Source organism: Labrus mixtus, chromosome 14 (genome assembly GCF_963584025.1).
Source record: "Labrus mixtus chromosome 14, fLabMix1.1, whole genome shotgun sequence".
In the NCBI taxonomy this organism is placed as follows: Eukaryota; Metazoa; Chordata; class Actinopteri; order Labriformes; family Labridae; genus Labrus; species Labrus mixtus.
The window spans coordinates 7041455-7068519 of NC_083625.1; the positions used below are offsets into that span (position 1 = coordinate 7041455).

At 41.0% G+C, this 27065-nt stretch overlaps 1 protein-coding gene across 1 annotated transcript in view; it reads left to right on the forward strand.

The window, feature by feature from the left end:
• Positions 1-3136: 3136 nt before the first annotated feature.
• The window catches only part of lrch2 (leucine-rich repeats and calponin homology (CH) domain containing 2), a 35860-nt gene continuing 11931 nt past the window's right edge, over positions 3137-27065 (forward strand). Inside the window, exons 1-17 of the mRNA XM_061054740.1 lie at positions 3137-3606; positions 15547-15691; positions 15918-16044; positions 16137-16242; positions 16942-17078; positions 17299-17429; positions 17631-17718; positions 19362-19458; positions 19586-19683; positions 19817-19884; positions 20931-21035; positions 21340-21408; positions 21715-21777; positions 23196-23244; positions 23374-23514; positions 24005-24049; positions 24161-24224. Of these exons, the coding sequence (XP_060910723.1) occupies positions 3297-3606; positions 15547-15691; positions 15918-16044; positions 16137-16242; positions 16942-17078; positions 17299-17429; positions 17631-17718; positions 19362-19458; positions 19586-19683; positions 19817-19884; positions 20931-21035; positions 21340-21408; positions 21715-21777; positions 23196-23244; positions 23374-23514; positions 24005-24049; positions 24161-24224 (1843 nt within the window). The 5' untranslated portion in view covers positions 3137-3296. The remainder of the gene's footprint in view (positions 3607-15546; positions 15692-15917; positions 16045-16136; positions 16243-16941; positions 17079-17298; positions 17430-17630; positions 17719-19361; positions 19459-19585; positions 19684-19816; positions 19885-20930; positions 21036-21339; positions 21409-21714; positions 21778-23195; positions 23245-23373; positions 23515-24004; positions 24050-24160; positions 24225-27065) is intronic.

Consider the following 27065-nt stretch of genomic DNA (forward strand, 5'->3'; position numbering starts at 1 on the left):
CCCATTTTCTCCATGCACAGAGAACATCAGACCCACAGTCTCGTCTTATTCAGCAGAATATATTAGTAACATTTTTGAATTACAACTTCTTATTCAGGCTACTACATTAAATATGGCTTTAGTGTCTCCAGCTGTGATCTTCTTTATCTCTGAATGTGTTCTCTTCTCCGCTGGTATTATCTGAGACCAATGCTCCAGTTTTCTTGCATATTTAAGTTGCTGTGTTCCTTATCCAGTTTCAGATCTTTGCACATGATGTTCAATGGAATTCAGACAAGGGGTAAGGCTCCTTTAGATGGTCCAATGTTTTCTTCTCATCCATTCTTTGGACATTGAGGTCATTATCCTGCTGGAGGACCTATGACCTGCTACTGTAGCTTTATGAAACTGGGCTGTTTATGTTTTGTTCCTCGTGCCTTGATAGCCCAATTGTGATTTCACTGCGCCTTGCCTGCATAGATTCAAAGCGCCAGTGCCTGAGGCAGCACAGCAACCCCAAAACGTCACAGCCTCCTCCATGTTCAGACATCGTGGTCCTTTGTTTGAAGGATTCATTTCTTATTCTGTAAAATTGGAGTTGATGTTATTTTCATATAAAAAAGCTCTAATGTTGTTTTAGTCTGAAGGAGATTCGCTCAGAACGACTGTTTCTTGTCAACATTTAGGCAAAGTACAGTCTGGCTTCTTATGTGTCTCCCTCCTAAAGGGTCTTCTATGGAGCCCATTTCAAAGAAAGATGGTGCAATTGGTAAAACTATATTATACCTTAAAGTGTAGGATAAGTTTCAATCTGTTTTGAAGTTATCCTCTGGGAATTTCTCAACCATTTGTCCAATCTCTTTCTCTTTTTTTTTTAGAATTTATATTTTATTGATTTTTATAACAACATTATAATGGCAAACAATTATAAAAACAAACAAACGGATTAAAAGGGAACAACAAAACAGGCAGGAAACATAATAGACAATAAATGGATGACAGAAATTAGATACAACGAAGCAGAAAGTATCAACAATGCATCAGCAGAAGGAGGGCATATTACATGTGCTTGCAAACAAACAAAAGTCAATCAACACCCTGGCAGTGATGTGTTGCGTTCTCCTGATATAAACTGGCTAAAATTGTCCCACTGCTCCTTAGAAATTTCATTTTTCCAGTTCAGCTTTCCAAACATATTTTGTCCAATCTCTTTGTTCACTCTCAAAACAATTTACTTCTTGTGATCACGTCCAGACTGGCTGGCTGGCTATGGATCTGAAATCTGTTTATGAAAATGGTTGCATTCTTTGGTCAAAGTTGGTGCGAACTTGTTACCTTTATCCTGACCTGCTGTTTCCTTTTTGTGATCACGTCAGACCTCTCTCTGCTACTCCACCTGCTTATCATGTTCAATGTGATGCACAGAGTTACAAAAACACACGAGTTAGTCATCAGCAAAATAAGTTATGACAAGAAAGACGCATATACCCAATTAGTCTGTTTTCAGTATTGCCCACTTCCATCGCTGCAGCACCTGTTGGTTTGCTGTGAAAACTGGTCTCATATCAAACAGTGGGGAGTCCTTAACGTCTGATGATATAGTAAGGTCTTATTCTGATTTAATTCAGTAGATATTTTACATATTGCTCCTTTAACTGCAGCCAGTCAGGAGGAGAGAGCTCCTAAAGTTTTTGCTACACTTTAAGGGATCTGTCAAGTCATCCATCTTTTTGTTCTATACGTCATGAATAATGTCAAATCCCAAGTACATGTCAGTGTGTTGGTTAATTCCAAACATGCATGATACAAATAAAGACAGTCTGATTATAAAAAATAACAAACCAACAAAAATGAGCACACAAAAGTTGCAGAGCATATGTTTTGAAGGAGTTTTTGATTAATTAATTCAAAGGTGTTGAAAGTTGAGCTTTGAGGTATGGGAGGTTGTTCAGTGTGAGTGCTTCACTGAAAAGGTCACCAATAGAAGTATTCAATGCTAGAGTTAAAGGCCATTAAAGGTCAACTGTCAAATTTGGTGCTATACTTAAGTCCTCGGCTCAGCAGAGCTGCAGCGTGGTCGACCAGAGAGACACTTAACGGACAGTTTGAGCTGAGAGTTCAAACACGGGCAGATCTGAGGTCCAGTTGGGCTGACAAGAGTCACTGTCAGGCTGACCAGAGAAGTCTGTGGGTTACTTCTCCTGATAGCACCCTGATACATTAAACTTGGAGTACTGCAGCTGTGGAAGTTATGTCAGAATAAACGGAGAACTATTTCAGTCATTGTTGATATTCTTCACTCTGCCAGTGTATTCACTAACAAGGAAAATGAAGAACAGACTTATTCAATGTGTGGCACGTGGGCCAAACAGGGACCATCATGAGTTGAATTAGGCCCTTTAACTATTTATGAAAAGATTTATATTTAAAAAAAGTTTGAATTACAACTATGTTCTTCTAATAAGAGATCTGCCCTCATACTGTTGATTCAGTCACATGGAGCTACACCATTTAAATTATTTTAATACTTTTATTTTTTCATTATTTTACAAGTTGGCTACCCAGCCCTTTTGTTTTTATGGCTGTTGTTAATGCAGCGAAATCAAAACTTAAAGCCAAGGCAGTTTAAGCAAAGATGTTTTAGAAGAGTCAAACTAAATTAAAAGTAGACCGCCAGTATGTTGAGTACAACATTTCATCAGAGCAAAAGTTGTAATAAGATTAAAAGGTGTATTGTTAACTCATTGAGTTTTAAATGTCTGACATGATAAAATGATACATCTGGATTCTTGGCATTTATTTTTTCCAACTCTGGCATTAAAAAAAAAAAAAAGTTATTGAATAATCCTGCTACAGCTGATAAACTATACAGGCTGAAATGAAATCAAAATCTCCTATATCTCAGTTCATTCTGAAATGTCATGTAGTATTATAAAGCATGGACACCATAATTACACTTTGTTTTTTTTATTAGGCCTACATGTCTCTGATTTTTTTTTTTCTCATTGTGATTAATCATAAATTGTCAGTAACTGACCTCCAGACATTGAGGGCTCAATGTAAGGAAACTTTAATGTATGTTATCAATTAGGGCCCCTGCCCCCTGTCTGTAAACTGGGGCCCCTGCTGGGAGTTAACCATGAGCAGGTGGAGGAAGAGTAAAGCCTAAAATGGCCACCAAACCTTGATCACCATCCCCATCATCATCATCATCATCATCATCATCACCATCACCATCACAACCACCAACAGCAGCAGCAGCACCACCTCAGAAGAAGCCCATCCCCTAGCGTCCGTCCCGGGAATGTACCCCGTATATGCGCATGGGCGGAGAAACTGCCGCTGTGCGCTGTTATTATAGCAAGAGTAATTTCTTTTTTACGAAAATGGCGTCTAGTCAGGGAGGTGTGGGAGCTGTCACGGCTCTGCAAAGCCATCACTGCCCCAGCGGACCTCACTGGAGCCCGGGCATCAGCCAGCACCAGCAGCAGCAGCAGCACCACACGGCCCGCAGCCTGGACCGGGCTCTGGAGGATGCGGTCTGCTCCGGGATCCTCAACCTCAGCGGCAGGAAGCTGAGGGAGTACCCGGGGATGAGCTTCGATCTGACGGATACAACACAAGCAGGTGGGTGGCTGTGCATGCGTGGGACCAAAGGGGGGAAACCCACGAGTTAGACCAGGACAATGTGCCTCTATTAGAATTTACGTTGTGTCTTTGAAAGCAGCACGTCCGCATTGTGCGTGCGTTTTTTTGTTTTTTTTTTTGTCTGATGATTTGAGCGCATTAATATATAGGTGAGAAAATTTAAAGGGATATAGCGTGCACTGGGCTGGCTTCTGTGACTGCACACACACACACACACACACACACACACACACACACACACACACACCCTGGTAGTAATTACTGTCCACTCAGTCTCACATATCACACCACTTTATTGCACGAGGGGCTCGGCTGTGGTTGTTTTGGTCGACGCCAGAAGCATTCAGTCTCACCCCCCCCCCCCCCCCCCCATGAGACACATGAATGAGGCGCACCCAAAGCCAGGCGCTGTGCAGCGGTTTGCACACCGAGCCGCAGTTTGATTTGCCACTCAGGTGCTGCTGCCGTGCTGGAGCAGAATATGAATGAACCGAGAGGCTTGGTTGTAAATCTTGCTCATTGAATATCATTTGCGCTGAGCATGTGATAGGCTACACCTTCACCTTTTTTTTTTCTTTTTTTTTTCTCCTCGGCACAACCAGACAAAAGATGCAGCACTTGCAGCCTCACCCCCCTGCCTGCCTGCCTGCCTGCACGCCTGCCTGGGTTGCCATTCCCCCATACAGCCCCATAATGCATCAAAGAGGAGCAAGACGTGGGTCTGCTTTTGGTTTTCACATGCAGGCTGATATCTTTGTGTCATTTCCTTTGTGGTGCATTTTTACTGGGTTTCTTGCACATAGTCAGGAGGTCAGTCAGACTCACCTCCTCTGAAGGCTATTACTCTATAGGCTACTCATTTTGTACTAGACACGCTGGTTTAAGGAAGGGCTTATTTTGTAATTATAATAAATCACTCTTTGTCGTTATCGTTGACATCTCAATTATACAAGATTTGACAGGGATAGTTTCTGCCCTCTGAGGTGTCCACATATACCATCTGGTGTTTCTCCACCATTTGCAGCTTATGGCAAGCCTCTGATTTGAGCCCTTTCCCCAAGGGGTTTCAATTTTTTTCTGCTCAAAGAGTTTTGCTCTCAACCTTTTTATGAAACCTGTCAAGATGGGGACAAATAGCAGGGTTTTTTAACACTATATTTGAAATATCAATAGATAATGCCTTACCCATTCACATGTGTAAAGATAATGCAAGGGATCCCAGACCAGACACACGCACACACACACACAGCGATCTGTTCGGACACAATGATGTAAGTTTATATTGCTTGTGTCTGACAAGTGTGGAAAAACCTGAGGTGCAAATGCTCTGAAGAGCTGAAGTGCTAAATATTATGCACAGCACAGCACAGGTTGTCTTTCAGAGGAGAGATACATAGAACAGGAAGTTAGTATGCACTATTTCTGGACTGCCGGGCTGAATTTACAACAGCTTTTTATAATACACTGCAATAATGATCGGCACATCTTTCTCTCAAAGCAAGACAGTCCACATGTACAGTTTCAGCTATCATGAGTGCACGGTATACAACACTGATAGTAATGAAAACAGATATGACACATTTCTGTCACACCTTTTCATCTCTTGCTAACACTAATCCCTTCACGGTGAATGCAGCTGTCCTTTCTCTTGTTTTTTTTTTTCACATCTTCATTTGGATGCATTGAATAAAAAGGTGTGCTGGAGGGAAGTCTCACTTTCAAACGTGCAAACAGAGAGCAACGCCTGGCAGCACCACCCTATACATCAGCTTTACAATCTTGCTGCATGCTGCCTCTACATTTCACCGTATTCATTCAATCAGAAGCCTTACAACCTGAAAATTAGTAAAGCTTATATCCAGCTTGACTAACATTCTTATCCAGTCTGTATTTTAGGTCTCTGTTTGGAGTCTCTGAAGTTTTTGAATGTTGATCAGTGCTTCATCTGTACTCTTTCCTCATCTCTTCTCCGGAACAATTTCAGTTTTATTAATAGAGAAGAAATGACCCATTGATCTGAGAAACTATTTTAAAAGCTAATGTCATTGCACTCTTATTTTCTTGTACAATCTTAAGCTGTTTGTCTGTGGAGGTTTTAGATCTGGAGCATTTTATCCTGCCATTAAGTGGGTGTGATTATGAATTAAATCCAGCCCTTTGCTATTTTTTATTTGGAATTAAATGTTTTATTTTTTTATAGAGCAGAGGGGTCTTAACTGAAAACGGCTCCGAGAGACCCCAGTCTGACTAATGAGCAGCAGAAGGCTGCAGTGTGTGCACACAGAGAAAAGGGAGAGGCCGGCTCACACATGGGTGTCTGTTTGCAATGTGCTTACTGGCAGTTTGTCTCCACTCAGTTTGTTTTCCCATGGGGGGGGGGAGTGAAGGAGTTCCGAGCTGCTTGCCCCCGACCTTGGAGAGGGGCTAAGGAGATGGGGCATCAACCTGGGCAGATGCTCACTTCCATATCCCAGCATGCCTCAGCCTGCCATTACCCTGCCCCAGAGGGTACAAGACACATGCAGCGTGAGACACTGCAGCACCATGCAGCGTGTTCACTGACACACAACAAAGCTGCTTCGCTGTGTGTGCTTAGCTCTGAGGAATAAGACAAATATTTTATACCCAAAACTTTGTTGGCTTTCTAGGGGGAGATAATGACTTATTTACAGTATATTTGAGAATGTAGGTCATGCAGGATATTAGGTTTATTTCTGTTCTTGTTTTGTCACTCTGCGTGTACCAAAAGTGGAGGCTGAACAGATAATTTCTTCACACTCCATCCACTGCCTTCTTGCACATTCTTGCATCAGCGATGAAGAATTTGGCCTGATATTTAACAACCAAAGTAAGGTCCAAATGTGAGGTCACAGAAAAGATCAGAAAGTGTGAATTTTGTTATTTGTCGGCAACCAAACCGAGGATTCATGCGAGAGTGATTCGACAGCCAAAAAGAATCCAAAAGCTGCAAGATGCCCCGTGTGCAGTGTTTCATGTCCAAACTTCTGAAGTGCACCAGCTTGTTGAACAGGTGGTGAAATGAATGTTCCATGTTTTGAGTTGAAACACAAAGAGAATTTTTACAAAGTAAGAATGCTTCTTTCCTGCTACATTCCTGAGGAGTGAAGTCCTCCAATGGCAGCCTGTGAAGGACGTTCTCTACAAAGGACACAAGTATCACACGTTGGCATTCTTGGACTTATTAACTGACTTGTGTAAATACACAAAATGTCACGGCTCATTAAAGAATACTCACATTGCCAGTCGACGTATCCAAATGGAGGCCTTTGCAATAAGGATCGACACAACACACTCTGCATTGTGCTACTCATACATTGTGCTCCATCTTATTTGAAATCCGGTCAAATATTCTGGGGGCCTGTCCTGTCTTTTCTGGTGTCATAGGTGCTCTGTGAACAAAGGGAGACTCTGGGTGGTTACTGAAAAGAAACTGCCCCCAAGAAACAGATATCTCACATGGCACATAAAGAATAGGATCCTAGCAACATGAAAATAGCCTGAAAGAAAATCTACATTCCCAACTGGTGCTTCTTCCCTCAGGGCTCCTTTTTTCATGTGCTTGTGCATGTCTAGACAAGACATATGCATACCTGTCAGCAGGGACACAATGCCCCATGCAGCTATCCCATGTCATGTTGCCACTGCTAAATACATGGGTAACGATACTGAACCAACACAATAATATTATAACTTTCACACATTATCAGTTATAAAATAATTCCGCTCAGTATCTTCACAGTGATTTTCTGTCTGTTTTGACTTCAGTCGACAAAGTACTGTAAAATGCTTTTCAGACATAATTTCCTGACAAAGATGACCAGGACATTTAAAAAAAAATACGACACTGGTCTAAGCCTGCTGAACCTCACATTTCATTCAATCTTGTTTAGAAGTTAAAGAGAGATGTGCGCACACGTTGGTATTTTAAGCGCTGGAGGCGAGAACAAAGAGTGACTTCTTCCCCCGACAAGAGTTGAAAGAGCTTTTGAGTGAAATAGGCCGGGGTATGATGCTATAAAACATCAAGAAAATATGAACATGTTGGTTTTCAAATGCTAGTTAGTGGTTCATGTGCAGAGACAAGTCGTTTATATCGTCATAGATTATACTTTTTTTAATGAATCAACTTACTTCCTCGTCTTCATCCCCTATGGGACATTCATTGAGCTCCCTCCATTGCTCTTTCACCTTGGCAGCATGATGTTCATCTCCTCATAACAATTTCATCTTTTCAAGCTTCAGTGTGTCATGGTTTTGTGCCTCTCAGGTTTTCTTTTTCTCAGTGTTGTCCATCTTTAGACGACTTTAGTGATCCTTTCCTGTTCCAGTCACAACACAGCACATAGCCATCTCAAACGACCGTATGTGCTTTCCTTGATTATGCTCTGGCTACCTGTCAGATTTTAGCCGGTCCCAACTCTTTGAGCCACACAGCACAAAAGCCGTGACATTGCTGTTGTAGAAGAGCATCTTAGTTATGAGGCTCTATTGCTTGGATCTCCAGACGGAGTGGAGTTTGGAAAGAGCAACTTTAACCTTTCCTAGTCTAGATTTTTATGTCTTTTTGGGCCTGCTGTCCTTACTAATGAGAATGCAGAGATAGGTAAAGTGTTTCACAAACTCTAGTGGTGCCTCATTAACAAAGATAGGTCATGAAGGGGTGGTGTTAACACATATCACTTGTGTTTCAGAGGTGTTAAAGCCCCACCTGTCTGCAATGTTTTGAGCCTGTCGATTTTAGTCTGCATGTTGGCGTGGTTGGTTGAGAGGAGAGCATTGTCTGCAAAGTGAAGATCTTCCAAGTAAGAGAACAGGTTGTTGTTTGCTGTGGTGTTGTTGATGATTCAGTCAGTGGTAACCAGAAAGAGGATGGGAGAGATGATACACCCTGACACACTGTGTCACTCCAGACTGAACAGGGAACCAGTTGGAGTGGGTGCTGCCCATAATGACGCTGCACTCAAATCTTAGATGTAAATAAATGATCAAAAAGTTTTGATGATTGTGCTGATCTTTGATTGAATTCCAGGCATGAATTATCTTCCAGGGGTTGTAATGGTGGACACTCTCAAAGGCTTTATTAATCAGGCAACATGACATTTGTTTCATTATTGATTTACGAGTCGTTCGCTACTTTATTTTATAATCAAGCGACGCTTTATAGGACGTGACGACAAAAGATACGGCTAATTACAAAGGCTGAGAAATTAGAAATGAGAAATTCATTGCTGTTGAGCATTTAGATCAACACTTAAACACTAAAAAAACATAATGCTAATGCTTTCACACTGTTTTTTTGGTGCAGTCAGATGAAGTTCAAGTTAGCTCTCAGATTAGTTGGTGCCAATTTTAGCTGTGAAAAAAAAGAAGCGTTTTTTGGATTCAGAAGTTACTTTGCACTCAGAGATGTTGTGTAAAAGATGGATAACAGCATTTAGACATAAAAACTGGTTTATAGCTATTTTTCACACTTCATTGTTTTGTTAATTTATTGCTCTTCAAATCGTTATCACAACCTTGAACCATTTTTAGTGTATTTTTCTCATGTTGTGCATCCCTAATAAATACTCATGATGATTTGATTTTTGTTCCATCAGAAGCATCAGTCATGTTTCTTTGTTCATCAGCAGCTCGTTCTCTTATCATGCAAAGTGTCCAGACATCATTTACCAAATAGAATTTGGGTCACATCACTGAAAGTCATCCCAGTCAGTAATGGTGCAGGTATACAGGGAACCTATGTGATTAAAATAAGAAAGACATAAATATGTTTAAAAATACATACTGTTCTATCTATTTCTATTATGTTGTTTTTAGATAATGTGTTTTCCACACATGATTGTGAGAAAGGGTTATGAACACCTAGACTGACTCCCTAAAATAATTAAATATGTTGGCAAGTAACAACTGGAGAGAATTCAAGAAATAGTCGTTCATCATGTGAAAATGCGCATTGTATTTCAAAGTGCTTATTATATAGTGTCTGTGTATGTGAATGTATAATTGTGTATGGATGAATCTGTCTGTGTATGACTGTGTGTGTATGTCAGTATGTGGCTGCTTAGCATGCACTGACGAAAATGCTTGAGGGGAAGTAAAGGCTGTGTAAGGGGTGAAGCTTGGCCTAGATATGGACAAAGTTTGTGCCTGACCTTGAGCACAAGAGTTAAAATGAATTGCCCCATAAAATCACCAGCAGACAACCCCCCCACACTGAAGCTGTGCAAATATAGCTGATCCTGGGACCCCCCAGGGACCCCATCAGCTCACTCGAAGAGGACTCAGCTCTGTACCGGGATTCTTTGGATGGGACGCAGCCAGTGAATCTTTGACACCTTAGACGGCCAAAAGTCCTGAGGATACCAACCTGAATAGTAAAGGCTGAAAAGTGGCCTCATTGGCTTGCAAGTCTATTTTATCATTGTTGAAGTAGAATCTTGAGGAAGAAGATTTGTCCACACAAACTTGCTCGAATGCCACACAAAGTTTATTCTATCACAATCACAAAGTTTTGAACAGTGGTCTGAATGATCTTCTTCCTCAGTCTGCTGTTTTTGCACTGCCCTGCACCTATACCTGATGTGCGTATAACTACCCCCTTTTTCTGAAATAGAATGCAAATTCACCATATTTACACAAAATACATTTGCCTCTCATGTCATACACAGGGAAGGAAGCTTAATCGTTGTTTGCCATACTGTTATGTTCCAGGTTGCAAGTTGTTAAATGAAAGGAATCTTACAAACTTTGATATTTCACCCCTTCTACATTTAACTATAAGTTAAAAGACAATGAAGGAGGAAAATCCAGCAGGACTTTGGGCTATATTTCAAGTAAAATCAACATATTGATTAACTTATAACCATGTCAGCAGAAGCTTATGTTGTTGGCAATAAGGCAAGGAAAGCTGAAAATGAACATTTTGCCTGTTCTGTCATCTTAAATTTGATTAAAAGCTAACGCTCAGTTCGCTGTTGGTAAACAAAAAGATAGGCTATAGGCTGTTACACTTAGCTAGCAGTTATTTAATTTAAATGCTCAATTTACTTCTAGATTAGTAAAATAAAAAACAATTTGAGAATCCAGAGAGACATGAAGTTATATTACAAGTTAAAGCAACATATTTCATAACCTGATAGAACAGAATAGCTAATGTCAGGGTTAAACCACATCCTAGCTTATTTTTTTTAGTTAGCTAAGAAATAACCTAAAGCTTAGTTTGCTTTTGGTATATAAAAAGATAGGAAGCGTTTAATTCTTAGCTAGCAGTCATTTTAGCATTCAGCCCTTTCTTATCTAAAATTACTGTTAGCTAAGAATTAAAGCTGTTAGCTAAAAAATAAATCGTCCAAATCTTACAATAAATGCTAAAATAACAGTTTAAAAGTGTTAGATGATAATAGAGACAAACATTTCTATAATATTACAGTATATAAAGCTTGAAAGTGGTTAAGCTTGAAAATGGTTACGCTAAACCATATAAGACAGAAAGGTGTAAATCCATGGCTTATGGTCGTGTAAGCTAGGGAGCAGTTTTTCGCTTTCAGCTAATCTAATGGGTTATCAAATACTGTGTTTCAAATTAAAATAGGATCCTATTTCAGTTTTCACTCTACATGGCCCTTTCATATCCTGAATTATCATATGCAATGATAATGATCTATTGATTCTCTACATATACAGTTTTAAATCATTGATGACAGCAGCATTATACAACATTAATATACCTTTTATGTTGCAGGCTTAACATGACCTCGGACTAGAGTGACCTGATTTCGGGCTTATATTAGAATCTGCTTGTCTAGATTGATTGCAGAAGGATTTATCTGACTGACTATCAAATTCCTCATTTACATCACATGGGGTACGTTATGCTCACAGAAGGTACACGTCTGGCTCTGAACGCCCAGCTGTACTCCAGACCACACCCCCCATAACCTGCCAGCAAGACACAGTGGTCACGTCTGCTGCAGGGCACACATAATTAACCCCAATTAATCACGTTTTTGTCAGGTTCCTTTCCTCATTTAATTGAACCTTCTAGTCAAAAGATTTTTTACCATTTATTTGAACTTGATTCTGGGATTTGTGAACCTTATGTGATATTTTTCTTCTGTTTTTTTAAACATAATTTCATCTTTTTTTTAAATGCAATATTTAAACTAATACTGCCTCTTTAAAAAATGTATCTAGAGAGAGAAAGAGAGACAGAGAGACTCCTCTGTTATTTGCACTGGGGAGTAAATATAGAGTTTGCTGTGTCATGGTAAGACAGACACACACTGTCTGCACAGGCAACGTTAATAAATGGATTACTGATTTGTTAGGAGGGTGCAGTTTAGAGATGGAGCCAGGGGATGTGGGCTCGTCTGCCTGACGGTGCCTGTCCTGCGGGAGCTCTTGGGCGACCAGCAGGAGGATAAGAGGCCCACTGTGGGCTGCAGATGGTGCACTGCCTGTGATGGAGGAGGGAGCGAGGGGATAGAGATGGACAGGCTCACAAAGCCTGCCTCCACCCACCTCCCCTCATCTCCAATCGACCCAAATGATTCCACTGCTCCAGAAGAATTCCCAGTTGTGGTGTGGATAGAGGGAGGGATGGAGGGAGGTTGGACAGTGGTCCACATGCAGCTGGGTTACAGCATCAAGGTCCGACCCTCAGGGGGGCGACACAATTTTCTCTTAATGGAAAACAAGCATCGCCCGTGACCTCGGCTTTGGTTTGTCCCCATGTGGTAATTTCTGTTTCCCTTAACCTCTGGGCATATCTTTTTTCCCTTTTGTGCTGCTGACTGTCTCATGGTCTGCTTCTCACTTCTGCTTATTTGCTGCTGTCTGAGCTCAGAGACACGACTACAGAGTGGGGCCTGTCTGCTCCGCTGTTGCTCATGCATGGCCTGTCATAAAAGAGCTTATTTAAAGACTGACACAACTGTGACACATAGTTCTGCTCTCCCCATGACGCCTTATAACCTCACAGAGAGGGGATTATCGGTCGCAAAAAACTTAAGTACTTTAAAATTCTGTTTGAATAAAAGCTGATATGTCATTGTGTGAATTCTTTATGCTTTACCATCCACGCAAACAGAAACCTCTTATCAGTAGGTTAGTGTTTCCTTTCACAAAAGCACATAAAGCTTAATTGTTTAATAACGGGTGGTAGCTATATGTAGTTGCATGCATTAAGGAGATGGAGGTACTCTTGTGTTTTCTTTCCCAGCATCATGGATGTAGCACTTTAGTGAGGCGGGACTGAATAATTGAAAGCTGTTTTTATCTGTGGCTGTGCAGCTTCCCACATAGGTCTCTAATTATCGTGTCACCCAGAGATAATTCAGAAGACAAGATCTTTCACACACAGACACACACACACACACACGCATAACTTGCTTAATCAATATGTGTCTGAAGGTGAAATCTACACAATATCAGGTAGTCTTTATGTGTGCTGTTCTCATAGATTACCATGTTAAAATGGATGCCGGTTGTTTGTGTGAGATGTATTCAATAAGACTCAATGAGAGGTAGGGAAAGAAAGAAATCTGTGTGTATGCAAGTGTGCGTGCTTCGAAATGTCTTGGACAGTGAGTGCTGTGTGAGTGATTCAGCAACCTTGAGGAATAAAGTGCCTAACCCAAGCTTTGTGCATGATCAAAAGGCACACATGAATTATAGACCTCCAGAGGGAGCATGAGTCCCGTCGATGATGTCGGCCTATATTGAGATTTTAAATGTGATGTATGGGTATGAGAAAGGCCTGGATTTTGACAGTTGAGTAATGAGCCTAACCACCAGTATCTGTCTGTGTGTCCTCTTTTGCTTTGACTTTCTTGGGCGAGAGAGAACGAGAGAGAGAGAGAGGCTGCACGCATATTCATTGACTAGGGCAGAGATTACAATCATATTCTGTTGCTGCACAGAAGCACGCATACTTTCTTCATCAATGTAAGGATGGGAATTTGCAGCAAATTGACTTCAGTACTTAAGCAGAGCACATGGTCTGTAGTGTTAGATCATAACTATTCATGTTACACTCTTGATTGCAGAGTATCCTTTATTCAATTAGCATTAAAATAAATGAGTTTTAATCTACTCGTGTAATTAATGTAATCCAAATCCTGACAAAACATATTGTAACACAGAAAACAAAATATTACAACATAAGCTTAACATGTGCTTTCTGGAGGACAAACATAAGCTAGCTTTGGGGGCCTAAGTGTTTTTTCTGAAAGTTTTGAATGGTTTCCATTACAACTGGTATAGATAATGCCCCCTCCCCCCTCTATTTATTAAACATTTTGTTAATTTCTTTACACAAAGCCCCTGTGAGGACTTTTTATCTGGCTATGAAACAGACTGAAATGTATACTGATGTCTCTAAATGACCCACAAACAAGCAAACAAAACCACCAGTGACACATTTGATTGTTTGATGATAACTACATTTTATTAATGAATGCCTGAAACAGCTGCCGCACGGCATGGTGTCAGACAAAGAGCTTGACAGCATGCTGCAGCCACGGCCTTTTTAACATTTACAACATCAACGATTTATGCCTTTATTATTTTAGAGATAGGACAGTGGATAGAGTCAGAAATCTTAGAAGATTACATGCAGGAAAGGTGCCACAGGTGGGATTTGAATCCGGGCCGCTTTGAGGACTATGGCCTCTGTACATGGGGTGCAAGCACTAACCACTACTAGGCCACCAGGGCGCCCACCAGCACCAATTTTTCCATGAGTGATACAATTGACTGTTAAACGAAAGCAGGGTTCATCACAGGAGCTTTAAAGAACATACTCCCTCAAGAATAAAACTCCCTCAAGCTACAGTTATACTCTCTGATAAGTGCTATTGTTACTGTTAGCATGCTGATATTAGCTAACTAATACTGAAAATAGGTAATATAGTGAGTGAACTAACTGTGAGTTAATAGGATGTTGGCTTTGTCATTGTGGAATTGTTGCAATGCTAGAACTAGCATTTAGCTTATACCATTGTTCTGTCTATGTCTAGTCTCACAAAGAAGTTAGCATGGATGTAAACCCTTCCTAGATTATCTAAAGAGTAATTAGCTTTCACTAAAGCCCATTAAGCTGCGTGGCTGTGGCTGTGTATCCATCTACTTTAGTTAGATAGTTAGTTAGCATGGCTGTAAACCCTTTTTAGACTATCTAAAAATAATTAGCATTTAGCTTAGATCGTGACTTTGTCTACTAGTCGCATGAAGCAGTTAGCATGCCGGTAAATGTCTAGAATGAAATGGCCCATTCTATAGGCTACAGGACAATTTTACTTGTGTAGAAAATATCTTAGATCTACCTCTCTCTCTCTCTCTCTATATATATATATATATATATGTATACATATATATATATATATATATATATATATATATGTATACATATATATATATATATATATATAAAGCTGTATCACGTGTGTAGATAAATCTTATATCATTAAGAGATGACTCAACGTGATCAAGCTCAGAGAGATGAGTCTATCTTAAAAGTGTTGTTCCACACTATCACTGGGCATGAAAAAACTGGTTGTACAGAGAGAAAAGACGTGCAGTGAGTTCTAAGAGATTCCACCGAGTCATACAAATGTAAAGCCATTACAGTGCCACTCCCAGTGCGATCGATATTAGAAATACTGCGATATCACTCTGCCAGTAGCACTCCTACCTTCCAGACCCAAGACTCTGGTGTAATCTTAGACTGGTGTTCAATGTAAAGGCGTGCTGCCCATCTCTCAATCAAAGTGAAGTATTGATCCCTCTGCTGCAAGTAAACATAATAGACAGGGCCCAGAGCTTCAGAGATTATTATGTATATGACAAATATGTTGAATGTGCACCTGTTTCAGCGGCTCTTTTTCCTCTGCCTTTCAGATTTATCCAAGAATCGCCTGACAGAAATCCCTCCTGAGGTGTGTCTGTTCGCCCCCCTGGAGTCGCTCAACCTCTACCACAACTGCATCAAGTGCATCCCAGAAGCCATTATCAACCTGCAGATTCTGACTTATCTTGACATCAGGTGGGCCATTGCTAAAACTCTACTTTCAGTTTGCTTCCCGCTGTGTCTCGTGGGCTTAGTAGGCTCAGTCTTTAAGAGGAGCTTGTTCTGTTTCCTCTTCACTGACAGGTCAAAGATGCATACATAAAAGAGAGGCAGTTCCTCAATTCCCAGTCACCGATACTCCCTGTAACATGCTTCTGTTTACTATTTGAAATTTAGGTCAGTGTTTTTTCTCTCTCTGCAGCCGAAATCTCTTGTCAGTTCTGCCAAAATACTTGTTCAGCCTCCCCCTCAAAGTCCTACTTGTGAGCAACAACAAGCTGGTGTCCATCCCTGAGGAGATTGGGAAGGCCAAAGAGTTGATGGAGCTGGTGAGAAGTCTGTGTTTGTTAGTGCACATCAACTTGTGCATACCATACTGCCTTTTTTAATCTTATTCCTTGCACTTTGTCTCCCCTTGCAGGACGTGAGCTGTAATGAGATCCAGGTGCTGCCGGCTCAGGTCGGGAGGCTGCATGCCTTACGAGAACTCAACATCAGGAAGAACTGTCTCCACATGTTGCCTGAGGGTCAGATCAGCACTCTAGACACTTTGTTGTCTCACACTTTGTTTGTGTTTCTCCCTGAAACCTCCAATGATTGATTTGTTTCACTTTTTGGCAAGTGAACCAGTTCTCAACACCCAAGAATAACACCTCAGCAGTGTTTGTTTTGTGTTGGCTGTCATGTTACCCTGGGTGAAGCTGCAATTACCCTGAATAGATTAGAAAATATATGAAAGTTGAAGGTTTTAAGCACAGTAGATGTTTTCTCCCTTTCTTTGCACGCATTTGAATTTGAATTAATTAAGTAAAAAACATAATATCACCTCTCCCTTACATTGCAGAAGGCAGTTTGGAGACTAACAATGTTTGATGATTGATTTGCATACATCTCAAATGTTTTGCAAAATGAGTTGCATAATGGGAACTGTGGTATTTAGTGTGGATGACACCAACAGTAAGGATATCTCAGCTCCTTCTTCAGTTCTGTTCAAATTCCTCAACTTAGTAGAAGTGCAGATGTTTCTGAAACTAATTTTACTGCCTAAAGAAGAGCGGCCCAAAGATTACACCAGGTGGACTTGGCTCAGTGTTGAGGGTGGTGCACTAAACTGACAGGGTGTAACCCACAAGAATAACAAGTGTAGATTTTTTCTCCCTCATTTGCATGTTAGAAGCATTGCATTAAATTCAACAAAAGCTTTTTTTTTCCGTCTGTACTTGCAGAGTTGGCTGATCTGCCTCTCATCCGACTCGACTTCTCCTGCAATAAGATCACAGAGATTCCTGCAGCGTACAGAAAACTCAGGCAGCTGCAGCACATCATCCTCGACAACAATCCTATGCAGTCTCCACCCGCTCAGGTACATCCATTGTGTAATTCTGTTCCTCTCAACCATGTGGACGTAAAGCACTTATGGTTTCTATGTGTTTTGCTTTTATTAGTCAAGCGGACACACCCCTCACTCATGCCATGTTCCTCGTCCAGTTGCACCATCTAGTGGATAAATGAACATTGTGCTCTGTAGTGGTCAAAACAACACAGACCTAAGAGACACTTACAGTGCATTTGTATTTTTTCAGATTTGTCTGAAGGGCAAAGTGCACATATTCAAGTACCTGAACATCCAGGCGTGTAGGATGGACAAGAAGCCGGACACCCTGGACCTTCCCTCCCTCGGCAAGCGTTGCCTTCCACAGCCACTGACAGATAGGTACAAAAACATTCATTGTTACTGTTTAATCCTGATATGAAACATAATGCACCTACATTTAAATATGTCATTTACACATACACATGCTCCCTTGATTCTAACTCATGCATAATGTGATGACCATATGTTATAGCTTTGCAGATTTGATTGGATCATTTACCTGTTAGCCCTACTGAAAAACTTGTTTTAATTTTTTTCTAGCATGGAAGATTTTTATCCCAGTAAGAACCACGGGCCTGACTCTGGAATTGGTAGTGACAATGGCGACAAGAGGCTGTCTACGACTGAGGTCAGATTTCCAACAATCAAGAGATAACGGTCAATGCCTGTGAGAGTTGTTATGTTGTGAACTACTTACCATACGGCAGCATTTTGAGAAACATGGTCAATATCAAAATAATGGAAACACTCCAGGCTGTCTCTCCAGTCTCCAGTCAGGCTGAAGACATAATCCTTACAAACTGTCATAGAAGAGTAGACATCAAACAAAACCAAGAACAAAGCAGGCAAGCTGTAAAAAAAAATAATCACAAGAAAATGTGGACATAAAGGCTTGAAGATGTCATTTAATTATGTTGGCATTCGAACAGATCTGGGGAGCTGCGTCCTTTGCTTTATTTATCCCATAAGTCAAATTATTCAAAAATAAAAAAACTATGAGAAGATGTTGAAGTGCAACATAATGCTCGAATAGGTATAACAACCACTCATTGAGTTCACTTGAGTTCAGAGTGTGGTTGTCCCTCTAGGGGAAATTTGATTTAGAGCAGTAGGTTGAAACACAACATATCAAGAAAGGACACCGAACACATACTGATTGAACACAACCAAGAAAAGAAAATGTAATGGTAGCAGTGATAAATAAAGTGCTATAGTGCCGCTGGAAAGTGCAGTCCAGGTTTTAAGCTGATGAAGTGCATTAATTGCACTAGGATGACATGAAAATGTAGATCTATTGCTATGTGTTCTGGGCAACTTTTACCTCCGACCAGAAGGGGGAAGAACAGAAAGAGGATGGTCAGAGCTGGCCAAGCATTGACTTTGCTTTCCTCACAATTTGTCTGTTCCAGATATCTGACAAGGAAAGCTGCTGAGTGCCAACAATTACTTTACTGGCTGCTTTAATAATATTAGATGGACATTTTTTATGGTGCACTTGAGATAAAACAAAAGCTTAAAGTTGACTCCATAAAAGATCTGTAGAATAAAACCATCAATGTCTTGTCAAAAGTATTCAGTTTCTGTAGCCCCCTTTTTTTTTTTAGCAGATTACAGTTGTGTTCTGGTCATGATTCAGGTTCTTGTCACTCATAGTAGAATTTCTGGCAAGAATTGAATCCTAATTGATTTGTTAGTGGGAAGCTGCCAGGAGGGTAAGCAGAAGGAACTGACAGATTTGGGAAACTCTCTGAGGGGGAATGTGGATCGATGAAGAAAACTGAGAAAGACAGGAGAGATTGTCCTGGAAGCCAACAACTTTAAAAAAACAACAAAAAAAAAACATAGGTGTAGGGGTCCAACTCTGCCTGAAACACAAGCAGCATCTTGTTGCTTCTGCTTAGCCAAAACATGGCATCAGGAGAAAATTATATTTAATAATTCTAGTGGCAGCAGAATAATAGTTTAACCAGACTAATAACACGCTGATTTGTTCCAAAAAATCTTGTCCTGGCTAGCAGCCAGATGATCGAGCTGTAACTCTGAAACTGAGTAATGATAACAAGAAATGGAAAGGAAAATAGCAGTGAGTAATATGTTTTGTTTCCAAAGTGAGAAAGGCATTAAGGCGGTTTGAACAGATTAAGTAGAGGTGACTGAGGCAAATCCTGCAGCTCTACCATTCTTGTTAAAATGGGTAATGGTGAATTAAAGTTAGAGTACTGAAATGACACTCATTTGAACCACTATCTGTTCTTCTTCTCCCCACTACAGCCTTCAGACGATGACACAGTCAGCCTGCACTCCCAGGTTTCAGAGACAGCCCGTGCTGACGCCCTCTCGCTCCTCTGCAAAATGGATTCTTGCAAAGGTTACCGAAAATAAGTATCACATATATCCCTATGACAGCAATAAGAGAGACACGGGGGTTGGTTGAATGAAGTGCCTAAAATGTGCGAGTTTATGTGATGAACGCGGATGCTTCCTCCCTCTATCAGATCAGGATCTCTATGACTTTATAGAGCCCAACCCGGACGAGGATCCTGCTCTGTCAGAGTGTGATGGGCAGCAGAGCACTCATGTGTCTTGTATAAAGGTATGGATCGATCTGTTTATCCAATATGGATGGTCGTAAACGTATGTAATTCCCCAGGAGATGAATCGGTAAATGCTTGCTGGTCCCACATGGTGTGTGTGTGTGTGTGTGTGTGTGTGTTTGTGTGTTTCAGGAACTGGAGAAAGTTCTTAACATGTCTCACCAAAGCAAAGATAAAGACAGCTGGAAAGAGGAGTCTGGGTGAGTTTCTGACTCATTACTGCAGTCAGATAAACAACTTATCATCTGGTACTTTTAATACTGCCGTTACTACATTTTTCTTCGCTGAGATTGCGACAACGAACCGTGGAATGGAGGAGTTTCTCGATGACATGTTTGTCAGTGATGAGTCACTGGGCTGCAAAACAGTAACAACCGAGTCAGTTGGTAGTCAAGCAGCTGCACAAGTTTACAATTTAAAAAAAAAATGAACGTGCTCGGAGCTGACTGAAGCTGCTGTTTTGCAAAGTTAGGGCACATTTATACATTTTGTGACATCAAAATTGAGAAATGATTGTGTGCTTTACATCCTCCATTATATCAGAGAAAGTGTTGCTTTAGGAAGCACCCGTTTTTTGTTCAACCTTTGTGAATTTTGAAAAACCAAAGTCGCAAAATCAACCAATGGGCAAAAAAAAGTGTTTGATCGACTTCCATCGACGCCATCGATGGCTCCACAGTGCTCCCTTCCCTCTCACATCCGTAACCTTGGTGTCATCTTTGACCAAACCCTCTCCTTCGACAAACACATCACCAAAACTGACTTTTTCCCTCTTCCAAACATCGTCCGCCTCCGACCCATCCCTCTCACCCACGCATCCATCACCTCCAGATCAGACTACTGCAACAGCCTCCTCTACGGTTCACCATCAAATACACTCAAGAAAACTTCAATACATCCAGAACTCCGCTGCTCGCCTCCTCACACCAGAGACCACATCACCCCCGGTCCTTCATAACCTCCACTGGCTCCCCATCCCCCCAGCGTATCAACTTCATCCTCACCTAAAAAGCCCTGCACGACCTTAAAACTTATTTAAATAATGCCAATTCATTACAAAAGTTATCAAAAGAACCAAGAGAAAAGGTTTAGACTGTACTAGTTTTTAGAGGATTTACAGAGACCCAGTGTTAAGTTCTGATATCTTCACGTTTTTTCATAGCCAACAGTTTTATTCAGTAACTCATATGTCCGACTGTGTGCAGTTCCTGTAGGACTGACCTGAGTGCGATCTTTTTTTCCCCAGTTCCGATAAGGAGCAGCTAGTTGAGGAAGAGGATGATGAGCTGAAGGAGGTTCTGGATCTGAGGAAGATTGCAGTTCAGCTTCTGCAGCAGGAGCAGCAGAACAGGTGTGTGAGAAAGCCGTCGGGTACTTTCTGTATCTTCCTCACTGCTTTCCTCTGTCACTCTCTCTCTTTGCTCCCCCACCGCGTTACTTGTTTGATCATATATGCGTCTCCCATTGGTAACAGCTAAGATGGGAGAGTGTTTCCAGGAATTGGATGTTTTTATTTGCTGTTTTTTTTTGGTTGATTTCACAGACTGAAACTGCTGGAGTGAACAACACAAATCCCTACTTATATTTTGGTCTTGTCTTGTTCCCTCCTTTCCCCTCTCGCCTGTGCGGCTGCCCGTTTGGTGTTCTGCCTCTAGACGACGGTCCTTAATATGCAGAGCGGAGAGCCTCATCCACCGACGCAGAGTCACCGGCCGAGCACACAGGTAGATGGATTTTATTACTCGTAATTTACAGACAGCTTACATTTCACAAAGGTTCAGTCAGACTCACTAACACAACACGCCTCTGGAGGTTTTCTGTATCCTGCTCAATGTTACGATAAACACTGAATGCTGTGAAAAACATTCCTTCTCATAATCTATATGGGTTTTTGTCCTGTATGAAAATGCATGATGGAATCTAAATGTTACTCACTGCTGTTGTGAATGACGATGAGTCATCACCGTGGTAGAAGTCATTTTTTTACTACACAGGTGTGTGACAGCACCTGCATCCTTTTCCGCCAACAGGTTCTTGAGTCACTCTGGCAGCTCCAGCAGCAAACCCAGGCCCCCGCCTCAAGCCGCTCGAAGGTATCTTCTCACTGAACGTCACACGTTGGTTGTGATTTTCTATCCCCATGATGCATTTCTGCTGAATTAATGGCGTAAAGCGCTAACTGTTTCAGCGTACAGTAAAGGAATAGTAATAATAGAATCGGGGAACAAACCTCAATGCACGCTCTGTAAAACACTTACAATGACTTAATAGTCACAGTATCACCATGGAGACCTAAAAACAAACTCTGACACATTTTGGTATCAAGCCATCTTCAGGGAGGTTAGGGTTAGGGTTAGGGAAGTCATTTATTTATTTGCTGTTATTTTGTCTCAGGAAAATACTTAAAGGGGACATATTGTGAAAAATCCACTTGTGTAGTGTTTTTGAACATACATTTGTGTAACCTGAGTGTCTACCGACTCACAAAATGTGAAATAAATCCATCCAGTCTTTTGTTTGTGGTCTGCATAAGTCTTACAACACAGAGAAAAATGCTCCGTTTCAAATGTGCTCTCCTTGTGATGTCACAGTGGGATTCTGGTAAAAGAAATCCCCTCCCCTCCCCTGATATCTCCACCCATGGACTCCACCCCCAGCCTAGAGCAAAACTTTTTCGCAGGTCCGCCATTTTTATTCTCGCTAGCGAAGGAGTGATGTCTACTGGGAAAACTCAGGGGGGGGGGGGGGGGCTCCTTGCATTTAAAGAGACACACACACCAAAACGGAGCGTTCTGAGAGAGCTGGTTTGTACAGGGTCACAAACCTCCTCTGGTGCTTGATTCATGTTATATGTTGACCAAAGCACAGCATAGATGTTTCCATTAATCCACAGGGGACTGTTTGAAAAGGTGGACAAGTGGTGTAATATGTCCTCTTTAAGGATTAACTTTGCTATCTTTAATGTTAGCGTATGCATACATATATAGATCAGCAGGTAGATATGAGGGGGCGGGCACTTGGGAAGGTGACTTTTTATTTTACCAGGACGCCAAAAAAAAACATGACGACACCAATGTTAAAAAAAGAATCTGTTGAATGCATACATTAAAAAAAAAAGTCTTTTTAAATCTGGACATTGACGTTTATTTGATCCCATGTACGATCCACTCTCCCCGTGCCACAGTGCTCGGTTTGATTTTGAATTTTTTTTTTTTTTGTTAGTTGACAAGAGAGAATCAACACTTCAGTTTGACTCCCTGACTTGTGACTCTATGTGTCCCAATTCTCGAGGAGTCTGAGGGGCGCTCCTTTATTTGCATTACAAAAAAAATAAATCTTTTGCATTCTTATGTTCCAATTGAAACCAAACATGCTGTGTGTATGGGGTTACATTTGAACCTGAAAGTGGTCCCGGAAAGAGACATTGGGGAGCATGCATTATGTTCTAGCATTATGTGAATGTTGTCTCAAAGATTGTTTTAATGTGATAACACCTACATCTTTCTCCTAGTGCTTCTCTGGATGAAGGAAGTAGTGGAGCATCAGTGCTGAGCGGACAGGTACAAGCACAGCCAATTCAGCGTAAACATGTCCCGAGCGATATTGTACCTATATCTTGTCTGCCAGTTACTCTTCTTATGATTGCCCTTGTGGCTCTTCATCTGAATTTAAACTTTCTGCTTTCACAGCCCTCGTCTTCCTGCTCCTTCGATGGCAGCCTGAAAACAGATCTCTCAGATTCAGAACCAAAGTGGCCTGAAGTCCCACCTGTCCTCAATCAGAACGAAGACCGCAGGAGGAACAAGTACCTGAGGAAAGACTATCTCAAGGTGTGCACAGGCCTCTCAGTAACCTCGGCTGTCTTATTTATGGATATTCTGTAGAACACACCTCAAAAATTGCCTGAGGATAAAGTCTCACCCTGTGATAAAGACTTTAATTACTGTTGCTAACAGTTTGTGGGATTGAACAGACTCTTGTGTGGTGCTTTAATAACTGTATGATTACATTTTTTATTGAATCAATCCTCAGACCTCACTGTGGCCTCATCGTACGGGGTAGACTTCTTTGTGTGCGTGATCGTAGAGAGGGTTTGTTTTAACTGCAGACTAACTGGGACACTGTGTCTGAAAATACATGCTGTTGTTCAGGTCATTCAATCCTTCGGGAATCACATATTCCATCACCTCTCTCTCTATTGGGGTCAAAAGTTTCTAAAGTATGTAGCTTACAATCTGGGCCACTTCTATCTTCATTGCTAGACACTATTAACGTGGGATATGAAATATGACATCCTGTTTGTTTCTACTTTCCCCTCAGTACAAGTGTCAGAGTGCTCGGAAAAACTCCAGCGATGACTGCGAGGTGAGTTTTAGAAAAAACATCCTGACGAGTATCACATCTTATCACCTCTGAACAACCTCCAGCTTTAGACAATGCCTCTCAATGTTATGGGCGTTTTGTTTTTTTCTCCAGGAGGGATTGCGCAGCAGTGATTTCAGCACCACTCTGACAGTGTTTGGACTCAAGCCTAGATCAGGTAAAACAAAGGCAAAGGCGTTATCGCTGCTTATTTGGCTCAGAGTTTGGAAATAAACAACAGGGGACCAGCTTTCCTCCGTTTGATAGTGGAGTGGTCTCTGAGGCAGTTACAGGCACCCTCGTGTGGGAGACGTCAAGGTGGAACGGTAAGAAAAAGAGTGGAAATGGGGCGTACCAAACAGAGGTAAGATGGTCCACTGTTGTTTTTTTCCTGAGATTTGTCCCTACTACACCTACCCGCACCTTGTATTGCCCAACATTACCCGAGACACAGTGAGCATGCCAGCTCTCATTCATAGTTTTACTGTAATGTTTGTCGCACGGTATCAGGCGTGCATGTACAGGAGGAAATTCAAGTGAAGCGTGACACAGTCCATTTCCATTTCAATGACCTCTTCCAAAGAAAATAGTGAAATAGATACTGAAAGGGATGCAAAGCCTGAAGACTTTGTTTTAGGGTTTTCTTATGTAGATGTACAATTACTGCATTGTCTTTATCGCTTGTGGCAATACATTCTTCAGGCAGTGCTGAACTGCTTGCATAGCATCAGTGTCCAGGCTGTCCAAATGGTTTGGTTAGTGGTTTGGCCCAGTGGTTATAGCGTGCCCCGTGTGTGGAGGCTGTAGTCCTTCAAGCAGACAGCCCTGGTTCGAGTCTGACCTGTGGTTCTTTTCCCTCATTTCATTCCCGCCTCTCTTTGCACCCGATTTCAAACTCTGTCCACTGTCCTGTCTCTACAATAAAAGCATTACATTACAAAAAAACAAAAAAACAACGATCACTTAAATAAAATAAGATGAAAGTTAAAACTTGGTGCTGAGAAAAAGATTATCTAGTTGAGTCTATATATCATGCATTTGGCTTCTGTTCAAAATAAATTCAAATGAAGCTCCTTAATCGCTGAGCCAGTGCTCCACTTTCACCTTAGGCTCATATCAACTATAATGTGAACACTTTTCCCTTTTGCTGAAGCCAAAAATTATTTTAGGAGTGTCCTGGCAGCCTTTCTCTAGAAGTGGGGAAGGTTTCTTAGGAACTGTTGATTTGTTCTAAATCAGTGCATCAGCAATTGAGGACATGGAACAACAGGACTGAAGGCTCTTTGTCTTTCCCTCATGACCTGAAGTTAGGTGTGCTGCTGTAAGAGATCATGCAAATGTGTTTGTATTGTAATTGATTGTCTGTGTTTTCTTGAGAGCCACAGAAAGAGGAGGTATTATTTTTATTTTTTTTTTATGTATTTAGTACACATAAGAATACATCAAATAGGATTAACAAAAATATAAAAGGTGTGTCAGGAGGATTTAGATTTTTTTTAAAGGTTTAAATACTAAGACCAATCTAAGAAAATGCACAAGTAAATACTTGAACAAGTCCTTTTTAAGTATAACAGGGAATGTCCTTCATACATTAAATTTAATATATATTATTTTATTTTTTTTACAAAATGCAAATGGGTACAGAGATCCAGCCTGCTTCATTTTAACTGTAGAGTTTTGTGTATTTTCAGCTCTTGGAGCAAAAACAAATACAGAATGGTTCGGGAAAACTCCCACATTTAGTAAATAGCTTATGAACTTTAACCCCAGTTAGCGCCCAGTTGTCTTGATATTGAAGTGTGGTCTTGTCAGGCGAACAGGTGGCGTGTTTCTATCTGAAGGGCGCAAAAGTCAACGACCTTTAGACCATCTAAAGCCTGATCTAACATCTTCAGTCTTTTCCAGTGTGTGTACTGTGTGATACAAACAGAAACACATGCAGAAGCAAACACACAACATGCAACAGAGAGTTGGATTTGTAATCATTCTTTTAACTGAGTGCCATCGACAGTCCAGTGTCCCTTATACACATGTAAGAGAATATAGCCAAAGATACAAGCTGAGAAAACGAGTAAATACATGTTTATATCCTAATTGTGTCGGATTTTGTGCCCACATATCATTAGTTAACATGAGAAACTGTCCGGTACGGTTGGCATGTCAGGAGATTTAAATAAGGAAATGCTTTAGTTCCTTAATGCTGGAATATTCTTCATTTCTTTCTAAATTGGGGAAAACACGGATCAATACCAAATGCTTCAGGGAAATATGACTTAAAAACAAAGTCCATCAGATTTGCAATTATCAGTGACCTGTGTGTATTCTGTTTGTTGTTCAGGGCCACAATGGCAGGAAAGAAGTCAAATGTGCCAACAATAGTTCGGTCTTTCTTGGAAAAAAGAATGAAATCCGATGTGTTAAAATGCAACACACCAGCCTGTAGGCCCATCTGGCTTTAAAAGGGAATGAGAGCTGGCTCTTTGGTTTGATTTATGTTACACCCCCAAAACACACTTACAGTAGTACAATCAAGCAACTTAATCCAACTTCTTTACGCGCTGTACTTAACTATGTGCCCAGATTGTGCGCTGCGTAATAAGCTTCATAAAGTCGACACGCCTCAAATCACTTTGCGCTAAACCTTCTAGATGCCGTGTTTTGGAACATCATAAAGAGGCCCTTTATGAATTGGTCCGACGGTATCGGCTGGCTGATTAATCTGTCAGGCTTTAACAGAAAATACATGTCTGAAAAATCTTGATATGGTATAACACAACAGGCTGAGTTTAGTCTCAGACTTAAATGAGGTGCAGAAAGAAATGAAAGTGTTCATAAAGACTTGTGGGAAATTCTTATCCGTCCTATCTTTGAGTATATCATGGCAGAATTATGGTTCATATCTCAACACATTTCTCGGATATAAAGATATTTTTCTTTCGAAGCAAGATTCATTACAAAGATTAATTACGCCTTGGACACCATCAGACATGGGACTTTGATTCTTGACTGTTCAGAGTAT